Source organism: Piliocolobus tephrosceles, chromosome 21 (assembly GCF_002776525.5).
Source record: "Piliocolobus tephrosceles isolate RC106 chromosome 21, ASM277652v3, whole genome shotgun sequence".
In the NCBI taxonomy this organism is placed as follows: Eukaryota; Metazoa; Chordata; class Mammalia; order Primates; family Cercopithecidae; genus Piliocolobus; species Piliocolobus tephrosceles.
This window is the reverse complement of record NC_045454.1, coordinates 44882407-44895378: the sequence shown is the minus strand read 5'-3', so window position 1 is coordinate 44895378 and position 12972 is coordinate 44882407. Positions and strand designations below refer to the sequence as shown.

The window sequence follows — 12972 nt, the reverse complement described above, 5'->3', positions numbered from 1 at the left end:
CCCAGCCTCCACATTTTCTTTTCTTTTTTTTTTTGAGATGGAGTCTCACTCTGTTGCCCAGGCTGGAGTACAGTGGTGTGATCTCGGCTCACTGCAAGCTCTGCCTCGCGGGTTCACGCCATTCTCCTGCCTCAGCCTCCCCAGTAGCTGCGACTACAGGCGCCCACCACCACGTCCGGCTAATTTTTTGTATTTTTAGTAGAGACGAGATTTCACCATGTTAGCCAGGATGGTCTCCATCTCCTGACCTCGTGGTCCACCTGCCTCGGCCTCCCAAAGTGCTGGGATTACAGGCGTGAGCCACTGTGCCCGGCTTTGGCCTCCACATTTTCTCGACAGGGTCTGTAAGACCTGGTTCCCAGAAGTGTGGCCCTTTGGGAGTTCAGGGTCTCCAGCCCTCTGTTTCCCCAGCTGCCAGGGTCCAGCCAGACTGCAAAGCTGCAAAGTTCTAAGACCCCTACATCTCCCGCCAGCCCCGAGCCCAGCAGTACAAAGCAGCATAGGACCACTCTCTTCCTCCAACCCCGCTAATCGCGCGGCGCCAGGAGTAGGGTCGACCTGGGAGCGCCTGCGACGAGGCGGGGCCGAGTCGTCCGGGGACGGGGCGGGGCGGCTCCGGGTCTCCTGTCCCCGCCTGCCCTGACTCACCCTCGCGGCCCGCCCGGGAACTCTGCGGGAGTCGCGGCAGCTCGGCTCCCAGAGACCCAGGAGTTGGGCCCAGCGTCCCTCCCGGAACGGTAAGTGGCTCTTTGCCTCTGGGTACCCCACGAGGTGGCGGGGTGGGGGTCGGACCGGGAGTCCCCGGGTCTGGACTCCAGGGGCAGAGTCGCTCCAGGTGCGCTGGCCCCGTGGCCAGGGCAGGCCGTCCCAACACACCAGGAGTTGGGGTGGCGGTGCGGGCTGGGGCAAAGGGAAACCTGGCCCGCGAGGTGCCTGTCCTGGGAGCCAGGCAGACCCGGCCAAGTCTCAGCATGAAGATAAACAGGCTGAAGATAAACTTGACTTTGGAGATCTCAACCACTTTCCCTCCCCTTAGCATCTGGGAAGACATTGACAACTCATCCCGGGGAGACCCTCAGAGCCCCAGAACCTACCCCTTGGGGTGGGTTTCACCAAGCCTGACCTCTGGTGCTCTTGAACTTATAGATGTCCCAGATTTTCAAGTCTGTTAGCAGAGGCAGCTTGGAAAACCACCCCGCTGGGAATCCACAGGCCTGGAGCCTGACCCAGGATGGGCTACAAAGATGCCACCCTCCCCCACCCTAGACCCTCAGTTTCTCCCTCATATAAAAGGTTGAAGCTCCGCCGGACACCGTGGCTTATGTCTATAATCCCAGCACTTTGGGAGGCCCAGGCGGCCAGGTCACCTGAGGTTAGGTGTTCAAGACCAGCCTGGCTAACACGGTGAAGCCCCATCTCTACTAAAAATACAAAAATGAGCTGGGCATGGTGGCGCATACCTGTAGTCCCAGCTACTTGAGAGGCTGAGGCATTAGTATTGCTCGGACCCAAGAGGTGGAGGTTGCAGTGAGTTGAGATTGGGCCACTGCACTCCAGCCTGGGCGACAGAGGGAGACTCCATCTCAAAAAAAAAAAAAAGAAAAAAGGTTGAGGCCAGGCACAGTGGCTCACGCCTGTAATCCCAGCACTTTGGGAGGCTGAGGTGGGAGGATGCTTGGACTCAGGAGTTCAAGACCAGCTTGGGCAACATAGCGAGACCCCTATCTCTTTTTTTTTTTTTTGAGACGGAGTCTCGCTCTGTTGCCCAGGCTGGAGTGCAGTGGCCGGATCTCAGCTCACTGCAAGCTCCGCCTCCCGGGTTTATACCATTCTCCTGCCTCAGCCTCCCGAGTAGCTGGGACTACAGGCGCCGGCCACCTCGCCCAGCTAGCTTTTTGTATTTTTTAGTAGAGACGGGGTTTCACCGTGTTAGCCAGGATGGTCTCGAACTCCTGACCTCGTGATCCGCCCGTCTCGGCCGCCCAAAGTGCTGGGATTATAGGCTTGAGCCACCGCGCCCGGCCTAAGACCCCTATCTCTACACAAATTACAAAAATTGGCTGGGCGTGGTAGCATGCACCTGTAGTCCCAGCTACTGGGGAGGCTGAGGCAGGAGGATCACTTAAGCCCAGGAGTTCGAGGCTGCAATGAGCTATGATGGCGCCATTGAACTCCAGCCTGGGTGACAGAGCAAGACCATCTCTCTCTCTCTTTTTTTTTTTTTATTTTTGAGATAGAGTCTTGCTCTGTCACCAGGCTGGAGCACAGTGGCGTGATCTTGGCTCACAGCAACCTCCGCCTCCAAGGTTCAAGCGATTCTCCTGCCTCAGCCTCCTGAGTAGCTGGGACTACAAGCACATGGCACCACACTCAGCTAATCTTTGTATTTTTAGAGATGGGGTTTCATCATGTTGGCCGGGATGGTCTTGATCTCTTGACCTCGTGATCTACCCGCCTCAGCCTCTCAAAGTGCTGGGATTACAGGTGTGATCCACTGCATCCGTCAGGACCTTAAAAAAAAAATAGTCTTTAAAAAAAAAATGTTGGGCCTTGTGTTCTACAAAACCCCTCTTAGGACTGAAAACTGCTGGATGTTTCTTCCTTCTTCCCTGCCTCTTAGCATGGGCTGTGGGTGTGGAGGGTCTCACTGTTCCACCCTTCCCCCAGCAGGAACTCGCCAACACATATTTTGGAGGCAAGTGGCTTGAGGAGGACCTGGGAGGGAGGAGGGGTGAGGCATGGGTGGAAGGAACCAGGGCTGGTGGGAGCCACATGGTCTTAGGCTGGAAGGCCTTCCAGCCTGGCCTGCCGCAATGCAACACTGCTCTTAGGTGCTTTTGGCAAAGATACTGTTTTGTTGTTGTTTGATTTTTGAGATAGTCTTGCTCTGTCACCTAGGCTGGAGTGCAGTGGCGCAATCATGGCTCACTGCAACTTCCACCTCCTGGGTTCAAGAGATTCTCCCGCTTCAGCCGGGCACGGTGGCTCAAGCCTGTAATCCCAGCTCTTTGGGAGGCCAAGGTGGGTGGATCACAAGGTCAGAAGATTGAGACCATCCTGGCTAATACGGTGAAACCCCGTCTCTACTAAAAATACAAAAAATTAGCCGGGCAAAGTGGCGGGCACCTGTAGTCCCAGCTACTCTGGAGGCTGAGGCAGGAGAATGGCCTGAACTGGGGAGGCGGAGCTTGCAGTGAGCGGAGATCGCACCACTGCACTCCAACCTGGGCGACAGAGCGAGACTCCATCTCAAAAAAAAAAAAAAAAAGAGAGTCTCCTGCTTCAGCTTCCCCATTAGCTGGGATTATAGGCGCCCATTACCGCGCCCGGCTAATTTTTTATTTTTAGTAGACACAGGGTTTTACCAAGCTGGCTAGCCTGGTCTCTAACTCCTGACCTCAAATGATCTGCCCACCTTGGCCTCCCAAAGTATTGGAATTACAGGCATGAGCCACCGTGCCCAGCAAGATGCTGCATTTTAGTTAAGAGGCTGTCTCCCAAGAAGGAACAGAGCGGTTGCAATCCTACAGGCAGAACCTGGAGGCTGGATAGGTCAGGCTTCGAATGCCACTTGAACTATAGAAGCTTGAGCAAGTTATTTCTCTCCCCTGGGTCTGGAAAGCAAAGTCCCCGACATCCACACTGCCTGAGTTGGGAGAAAAGGAGGCGTTCAGTGTCTGGTGGAGGAAGCTGAGTGTATATACGTCCCATCGTTGTGTTTTCCCTGGCTCTGCCCCAATTCTTCCAGCCCCTGTTCCCACCACCCCTTCCCACCACCCCTGCTCAGACAAAGTGGGGGCCTGTCTTGTGTCTGTGGAAATTTAATGGCAGGTTTGTGAGGATCAAGTTTGAGTCATGGAGACAGATAATGATAGCCCCTGTGGCTGCCCCCGGTCCCCTGAGAGTTTCTGCCTTCTTGTCTGTGATTGTGCACCTGGGATGGCTATTGGTGGAGCTCACACCAGGGTGGCAAGGACAGGAAGTTGGTCCCGGCTCGTGTTTGTGTGTATTTTGTGTGATTTCTTCTGCAGTCCCCAGAGTCAGTAGTTTTTGTTTTGTTTTGTTTTGTTTTGTTTTGTTTTTTTGAGACGGAGTCTCAATTTGTCGCCCAGGCTGGAGTACAGTGGCGAGATCTTGGCTCACTGCAGCTTCTGTCTCCTGAGTTTAAGCGAGTCTCCTGCCTCACCCTCTCACCTGTAACGTATCTGGGATTACAGGCATCCACCACCATGCCTGGCTAATTTTTCAGTATTTTTAGTAGAGACAGGGTTTCACCATGTTGGCCAGGCTGGTCTCGAACTTCTGACCTCAAATTATCCACCTACCTTGGCTTCCCAAAGTGCTGGGATTACAGGCAAGAGCCACCATGCCCGGCCCGAGTCAGTAGTGTTTTGTTTTCTGTTTTTGAGATAGGGTCTTGCCCAGGCTGGTTCATGGTTCACTGCAGCCTCTAACTCCTGGGTTCAAGCAATTCTCCCACCTCAGCCTTCCAAGTAGCTGGGACTACAGGCATGCACCTGGCAAATTTTTAGATTTTTGCACCACACCTGGCAAATTTTTAGATTTTTTTGTAGAAATGGGGTCTCACTATATTGCCCCATGGCTTAAACTCCTGGGCTCAAGCAATCCTCCTGCCTCAGCCTCCCAAAGTGCTGGAATTACAGGCGTGAGCCACCGTGCCCAGCCTGGGGTCAGCGTTCTTAGGTAAAGCAACTGAGTACTGTCCCTGCAGGATCCTTCGAGGACTTAATGGATGGCCAGAACTGAAACAGGACGTAAGGGTCCCCGGTGCTGGGTCTCTCCGAAGCTCAGTGTGTGTATTTGGACTTTATACCCTCATGCACAAATATGCCAGAATGACCCCAAGCGTCCATTTTGGTGGGTGCAATGTACATATTCATCCCCTGGGGATAGTTGAGCTGTCCTGGTATGTTTCTAGATACTGGTGACCCAGGCAGACTGAGATATTTGTGGCTGGAGTGCAGTGGTGCAATCTCGGCTCACTGCAACCTCCGCCTCCCGGGTTCAAGGGGTTCTCGTGCCTCAGCCTCCCGAGTAACTGGAACTACAGGCACCCTCCACCATGACCGGCTAATTTTTGTATTTTTAATAGAGACAGGGTTTCACCATGTTGGCCAAGGCTAGTCTCGAACTCCTAACCTCAAGTGATCCGCCCACCTCAGCCGGGCGATGGTGTTTGGGACCCTGTGCTCTGGGCACCCCCTTGCATGTATTTGAGTCTGGGTGAGTCACCACCTGAGTCAGGGAACCCATGACTTTTTGTTTTTTTGTTTTGTTTTGTTTTGAGACGGAGTCTCGCTCCATCTCCCAGGCTAGAGTGTGGTGGCACGATCTCAGCTCACCACAGCCTCCGCCTCCCGGGTTCAAGGATTCTCCTGCCTAGCTGGGACTACAGGTTCATGCCACCACACCCGGCTAATTTTTGTATTTTTAGTAGAAACGGGTTCTCCCCGTGCTGGCCAGGCTGGTTTCGAACTCCTGACTTCGTGATCCGCCTGCCTCGGCCTCCCAAAGTGCGAGGATTACAGACGTGAGCCACTGCACCTGGCCCGACTCGTGATATTTTACGCTTGCATGGTGAGTCCCCATGTGGGCAGGTGGTACCCACCCCCGTGCCTGCCTGATTCCCCAGACTGAAGTGGGGGCCTCTGAGGGGGTAAAAGGATGTGGTCTTTGGGGACTGCCTGGCCTTTAGCTTGGTGGGTGGAGCCTGCAGTCTGCCTTGTTTTTACCCACGAGTCACCCCAAAATATTGGGGGGACACAGAAACTGAAAAGGGAGGCTCAGGCGTGTCAGAACCATTGGCTGAGCTGTGGGTCAGGGGACCAGGGTTGCCCTAGATTCTTTCTGGGGAGACGGATGGGGAGCCAGAGAGACCTCCCTGATGGGCAGATGCCCTCCTTCCTGGCCAAACCCCTGTGCCCAGTTACAGATTCTCTTTGTTTTTTTGTTTGTTGAGATGGAGTCTCACTCTGTCGCCCAGGCTGGAGTGCAGTGGCGCTATCTCGGTTCACTGCAACCTCCGCCTCCCCAGATCCAGACCCTCCCACCTCAGCCTCCAGAGTAGCTAGGATTACAGGTGTGCTTCACCATGCCCAGTTAATTTTTTATGTATTTTTAGTAGACCTGGGGTTTCACCGTGTTGGCCACGCTGGTCTCGAACTCCTAACCTCAAGTGATCCGCCCGCCTCAGCTTCCCATGCTGCTGGGATTACAGGCGTGAGCCACAGCGCCCAGCCCCAGTTACAGATTATCTATCTGGACAAGGACAGGAGGCTCCCAGGACTGGGAGAACTTGGATGTTGGCAGAAGTGGGCTGGTCAAGGGTCTCCACCTTCCTTGTTCCACCTCAGCCTCCGGGGAAGTGGGTGCCTGCCTGGGAGAGTGACATCTCAGCTCATGCCCCACGCCCCAGTGTGACTTGTGGCTGGCCTGTCTGTATCTGCAATAATGAGACCCTAGGAACAGACAGAGTGGGCCGGCCAGGAACCTGGCAGCACTGCCCTGACCTGGTTGTAGGTGTCACCTGACAACTTTCCATTTGCAAGTCCTCCCTCCTCCTCGGACATCCAGACACCCCACTGCCCCCTCTCAGAGCCAGGTCTCTGGTTTCTGCCTGTGATTCTGGGCTGTAGCCCCTTTAGAAACTCGAGTGTCGTGGTCACCTCTACCCCCAGGGCTGACTAGCCTTCAGCTTGGCCACTCCCTGCCCCCGGGGCCCTGGTAACCAGAGCCAGGCTCCAGCCGGCTTTTCCAGTTGGAGGTTGGAGGTGGTGCCCAGAGTGCCCCTGGAGGGGGTAGAGGGGCCCACACCCCGGAAGTCCTGAGCCTTGTGACACTTTCAGGTCTGGTGGGGGTGAGAGCCGAGGCTGGCCCAGACACTGAGTGTCTGCGGTCAGGCAGCATCCAGGCAGATGTTTTCAGGCCTTGGTGTCGGGGTGGGAGAGGAATACCTGGTTTCGGTGAGGCAGCCACACGAGGAGGCTGGAGGGCGGCGGCCCTGTGGACTAGCCCTGCTGTGCTCTTTGAGGTCAGACAAGTCAGATAGGTGCAGGGATGCCCAGAGGGGAACGGTGGCTGCTTGGTTCTGGGCAGGTGGTGATGTCTGCATGGAGGGTGACTGAGGCCAGGCTAAGAGGGAAGTGGGGGGCACACACCTCGGATGTTTGGACAAGTTTGAGCAGAGAGGGTCACGGGCAGATGAGGAGCACGGACCTGCCCGTGTGTGGCTCCTCGGGGTACGCCCTGCAGAGCCTCCCATCCTGAGGGTCTCTCTCTACACCCCCTGTCTCGTCCCCTCCCACAGGCAGCATGATCCCCGTGGCCGAGTTCAAGCAGTTCACGGAACAGCAGCCTGCATTCAAGGTGCTCAAACCCTGGTGGGACGTGCTGGCCGAGTACCTCACCGTGGCCATGCTCATGATCGGGGTCTTTGGCTGCACCCTCCAGGTGAGGTGCTCCTGTGAAGGGGGCGTGGCCAGAGGGGTGGGGCAGGTGTCTGGGGAAGTCAGGAAGCCTTCCCATCACCCAAGAAAGTGAGAGGAAACTGAAGACAGAGCCCCTCAAAGGCCCATCCAGACCCCTTATCTTCCTTACCTCCATAGCCAGGAGCACCAGAGTCCCACAATGCTATGCCATTCCATATCTTTTTTGTTTTTGAGATGGTGTCTCGCTATGCCACCCAGGCTAGAGTACAGTGGCGTGATCTCAGCTCCCTGCAACTTCTGCCTCCTGGGTACAAGCAGTTCTCCTGCCTCAGCCTCCTGAGCAGCTGGGATTACAGGCACCCGCCCGCCACCATGCCTGGCTAATTTCTGTAGTTTTTTTTAGTAGAGACGGGGTTTCACCATGTTATCCAGGCTGGTCTCAAACTCCTGACCTCAAGTGATCTCCCTGCCTGGGCCTCCCAAAGTGTTGGGATTACAGGTGTGAGCCACTGTGCCCAGGCTTTTTTTTTTTTTTTTTTGTTTGAGATGGAGTTTCCCTCTGTTGCCCAAGCTGGAGTGCAATGGCACAGTCTCAGCTCACTGCAACCTCTGCCTCCCAGGTTCAAGCAATTCTCCTGCCTCAGCCTCCTGAGTAGGTGGGACTATAGACACACGCCACCACACCCAGCTAATTTTTAGTAGAGACGGGGTTTCACTATGTTGGCCAGATTGGTCTTGAACTCCTGACCTCATGATCTCCCCGCCTCGGCCTCCCAAAGTGCTGGGATTACAGGCATGAGGCACCACACCCAACCCTTCTTTTTCTTTTTCTTTTTCTTTTTTTTTTTGGCTAAAAAGAGATAGGGGCCGGGCATGGTGGCTCACACCAGTAATCCCAGCATTTTGGGAGGGCAAGGTGGGAGTATCACTTAAGGCCAGAAGTTCGAGACCAGCCTGGCCAACACGGTGAAAACCTGTCCTTACTAAAGATATAAATATTAGCTGGGCATGGTGGTGGACACCTGTAATCCCAGCTACTTGGAAGGCTGAGGCAGGAAAATTGCTTGAACCTGGGAGGTGGAGGTTGCAGTGAGCCGAGATCACACCACTGCACTCCAGCCTGGGTGACACAGTGAGACTCCATCTTAAAAAAAAAAAAAAAAAAATTCAAAATTAAAATAAAGAGGGTCTCATTCTGTCATCCAGGCTGGAGTACAGTGGCATGATCACAGCTCAATGCAGCCTTGAACTCCTGGGCTCGAGCAATTCTCCCGCCTCAGCCTCCAGAGTAGCTGGGATTACAGGCACACGCCACCACGCCCAGCTAATTTTTTAATTTCATGTTGACACGGGGGTCTTGCTATGTTGCCCAGGCTGGTCTCGAACTCCTGGCCTCAAGCCATCCTCCCACCTCGGCCTCCCAAAGTGCTGAGATTACAGGTGTGAGCCACCGTGCCCAGCCCCATATTTTCATACTGCTCTATTTTCTCTCTGGACTCTGGAAAGGGCTGCAATTGCTATATGAGTTTGTTACTTTTGCTGTAACAAAGTAGCAGGGATTGAGGGGCTTAAATACCAGAAATGTTTCCTCTTCCGGTCGGGTTCTGGAGGCCAGAAGTCTGAGATCAAGGCGTCAGTTGACAGTGAGGGAGAATCTGCCAAGCCTCCCTGCTAGATTGTTGTAGCTCCAAGGGTTCCTTGGCTTATAGATGACATTCTCCCAGTACTTTTATTTATTTATTTATTTTTTAGACTGGAGTCTCCCTCTGTCGCCCAGGCTGGCGTGCAGTGGTGCAATCTTGGCTCACTGCAACCTCTGCCTCCTGGGTTCAAATGATTCTCCTGGCTTAGCCTCCCAAGTAGCCGGGATTACAGGCATGTGCCACCATGCTCGGCTAATTTTTTTTTTTTTTTTTTTTTTTTTGTATTTTTAGTAGTGACGTGATTTCAGTATGTTGGCCAGGCTGGTCTTGAACTCCTGACCTTGTGATCTGCCTGCCTCCGTCTCCCAAAGTGCTGGGATTACAAGCATGAGCCACCATGCCCAGCCGAGACTTTCTTTTTTTTTAGTAAGCTCTGTCACCTAGGCTGGAGTGCAGTGGCGCAATCATAGCTCACTGTAACCTTGTACTCCTGGCCTCAAGCAATCCTCCTCTACCACCCCGACTTGGCCCCCATCCCACTGCCTCCCAAATCACTGGGATTACAAGCCTGAACCACCACACCCAGCCTCTCCCTGTCTCCTCGCGTCATCTTCTCTCTATGTGTCTCTGTGTCTATGTTTCCCCTTTCTCTAAGGCGCAGTCATACTGGGCCCACCCTGCTGGCTTTGTCTTAACTTGACTACCTCTGCAAAGACCCTATTACCAAACAGAAGCCGCCTGATGCAGCTCAAATAATACCACATTCATAAGGATTCAGAGTTGGGACTTCAACATCTTTTGGGGGGACACGATTCAACCCAGTTCCTTTTCTCAAAGACCAGTGCTTTGCCAGTTGCGGTGGCTCATGCCTGTAATCCCAACACTTTGGGAGGCTGAGGCAGGGGACCACTTGAGGCCAAGAGTTCGAGACCAGCCTGGCCGACATAGTGAAACCCCATCTCTACTAAAAATACAAAAATTAGCTGGGCGTGGTACTGCGTGCTTGTAGCCCCAGCTACTCAGGAGGCTGAGGCAGGAGAATTGCTTGAACTGGGAGAGGGAGGTTGCAATGAGCCAAGATTGTACCACTGCACGCAGCCTCAGTGACAGAGTGACACTCAGTCTCAAAAAAGAAAAAAAAAAAAAAGACCAGTGTTTAAAGGTTTAGCAAAACTCTTCCAAAGTCACAGCTGGCTGGCAACAGTCAGAGATGGGGGACGCGGGGGTCTCCCACCTTCAGCCTGTTTTTCCCCCATCTCCCTCATTTTCTCTCCTTTTTTTTTTTTAATTAATTAATTTTTGAGATGGAGTCCTACTCTGTCATCCAGGCTGGAGTACAATGGTGCGATCTCGACTCACTGTAACCTCCGTCTTCCAGGTTCAAGTGATTTCTCCTGCTTCAGCCTCCCGAGTAGCTGGGATTACAGGTGCCCACCACCATGCCCGGCTAATTTTGTATTTTTAGTAGAAACTGGGTTTCACCATGTTGGCCAGGCTGGTCTCGAACTCCTGACCTCGAGTGATCCACCCGCCTCAGCCTCCCAAAGTGCTAGGATTACAGCCCTCAGTCTCTTTTGCTCCTCAGGTGACACAGGACAAGATCATCTGTCTACCCAATCATGAGCCCCAGGAGAACTTATCAGAGGCCCCCTGCCAGCAATTGCTGCCTCGGAGGATCCCTGAGCAGATGGGGGCCCTGCAGGAGGTTAAAGGCCTTAAGAACAATTTGGACCTGCAGCAATACAGCTTCATTAACCAGCTGTGCTACGAGACGGCCCTGCACTGGTATGCCAAATACTTCCCCTACCTCGTGGTCATTCACACACTCATCTTCATGGTCTGCACCAGTTTCTGGTTCAAGTTCCCTGGCACCAGCTCCAAGATCGAACACTTCATCTCCATCCTGGGCAAGTGTTTTGACTCTCCATGGACCACAAGGGCCCTGTCCGAGGTCTCTGGGGAGAACCAGAAGGGCCCAGCAGCCGCCGGACGGGCCTCGGCCACCACAGTGGCCACGGCAGGGGCCGCGCCGGGGAAGGCAGGGGAGGGTGAGAAGGAGAAAGCGCTGGCGGAACCGGAGAAGGTGGTGACCGAGCCTCCAGTTGTCACCCTGCTGGACAAGAAGGAGGGTGAGCAAGCCAAAGCCCTGTTTGAGAAGGTGAAGAAGTTCCGTGTGCACGTGGAAGAGGGTGACATCCTGTACACCATGTACATCCGACAGACGGTGCTGAAAGTGTGTAAGTTCCTGGCCATCCTGGTCTACAACCTGGTCTATGTGGAGAAGATCAGTTTCCTGGTGGCCTGTAGGGTGGAGACGTCAGAGGTCACGGGCTACGCCAGCTTCTGCTGCAACCACACCAAGGCCCACCTCTTCTCCAAGCTGGCCTTCTGTTACATCTCCTTCGTGTGCATCTACGGACTCACCTGCATCTACACGCTCTACTGGCTCTTCCACCGGCCCCTCAAGGAGTACTCCTTCCGTTCCGTGCGGGAGGAGACTGGCATGGGGGACATTCCTGATGTCAAGAACGACTTCGCCTTCATGCTGCACCTCATTGATCAGTATGACTCCCTCTACTCCAAGCGCTTCGCCGTCTTCCTGTCCGAGGTCAGTGAAAGCCGTCTAAAGCAGCTCAATCTCAACCACGAGTGGACGCCCGAGAAGCTTCGACAGAAGCTGCAGCGCAACGCCGCAGGCCGGCTGGAGCTGGCCCTCTGCATGCTTCCGGGACTGCCCGACACCATCTTTGAGCTCAGTGAGGTGGAGTCACTCCGGCTGGAGGCCATCTGCGATATCACCTTCCCCCCGGGGCTGTCACAGCTGGTGCACTTACAGGAGCTCAGCTTGCTCCACTCGCCCACCAGGCTACCCTTCTCCTTGCAGGTCTTCCTGCGGGACCACCTGAAGGTGATGCGCGTCAAATGCGAGGAGCTCCGCGAGGTGCCACTTTGGGTGTTTGGGCTGCGGGGCTTGGAGGAGCTGCACCTGGAGGGGCTTTTCCCCCAGGAGCTGGCTCGGGCGGCCACCCTGGAGAGCCTCCGGGAGCTGAAGCAGCTCAAGGTATTGTCCCTCCGGAGCAATGCCGGGAAGGTGCCAGCCAGTGTGACTGACGTCGCTGGCCACCTGCAGAGGCTCAGCCTGCACAACGATGGGGCCCGACTGGTTGCCCTGAACAGCCTTAAGAAACTGGCGGCATTGCGGGAGCTGGAGCTGGTGGCCTGCGGGCTGGAGCGTATCCCCCACGCGGTGTTCAGCCTGGGCTCACTGCAGGAACTTGACCTGAAGGACAACCACCTGCGCTCCATCGAGGAAATCCTCAGCTTCCAGCACTGCCGGAAGCTGGTCACGCTCAGGCTGTGGCACAACCAGATCGCCTATGTCCCTGAGCACGTGCGGAAGCTCAGGAGCCTGGAGCAGCTCTACCTGAGCTACAACAAGCTGGAGACCCTGCCCTCCCAGCTCGGCCTGTGCTCGGGCCTCCGTCTGCTGGATGTGTCCCACAACGGGCTACACTCCCTGCCACCCGAGGTGGGCCTCCTGCAGAACCTACAGCACCTGGCCCTCTCCTACAATGCCCTGGAGGCCCTGCCGGACGAGCTCTTCTTCTGCCGCAAGCTTCGGACGTTGCTTCTGAGTGACAACCAGCTGAGCCAGCTCTCGCCCCACGTGGGTGCCCTCAGGGCCCTCAGCCGCCTGGAGCTCAAAGGAAACCGCTTAGAGGCGCTGCCTGAAGAACTTGGCAACTGTGGGGGGCTAAAGAAGGCGGGGCTCCTGGTGGAAGACACCCTTTACCAGGGTCTGCCGGCAGAGGTGCGGGACAAGATGGAGGAGGAATGAAGCCGGGGTGGGGCCGTTTTAGGTAGAGCCTTAAAAATGCTTC

The 12972-nt window shown here is 55.0% G+C and overlaps 1 protein-coding gene across 3 annotated transcripts; it reads left to right on the top strand.

The window, feature by feature from the left end:
• Nucleotides 1–647: 647 nt before the first annotated feature.
• On the top strand, nt 648–12972 carry LRRC8E (leucine rich repeat containing 8 VRAC subunit E). Of its 3 annotated transcripts, XM_026455604.1 has the most exons (5): nt 688–737; nt 4259–4287; nt 5485–5598; nt 7328–7470; nt 10677–12972. In XM_026455604.1, the coding sequence occupies exons 4-5, from the start codon at nt 7333–7335 to the stop codon at nt 12927–12929; spliced, it is 2391 nt and encodes a 796-aa protein (XP_026311389.1). In that variant the 5' UTR covers nt 688–737; nt 4259–4287; nt 5485–5598; nt 7328–7332; the 3' UTR covers nt 12930–12972. The 3 variants fall into 3 exon arrangements, with proteins under 3 accessions (XP_026311388.1, XP_026311390.1, XP_026311389.1); XM_026455603.1 differs by lacking the exons at nt 4259–4287; nt 5485–5598 and having other exon boundaries at nt 648–737; XM_026455605.1 differs by lacking the exons at nt 4259–4287; nt 5485–5598; nt 7328–7470 and having other exon boundaries at nt 683–737.

Excerpts from the sequence above, each read along its gene's own strand:
- LRRC8E (XM_026455603.1), top strand. The coding sequence starts at position 7,333 with ATGATCCCCGTGGCCGAGTTCAAGCAGTTCACGGAACAGCAGCCTGCA. Across the intron at positions 7,471-10,676 it reads TCTTTGGCTGCACCCTCCAG|GTGACACAGGACAAGATCAT; the intron begins GTGAGGTGCTCC and ends TTTGCTCCTCAG.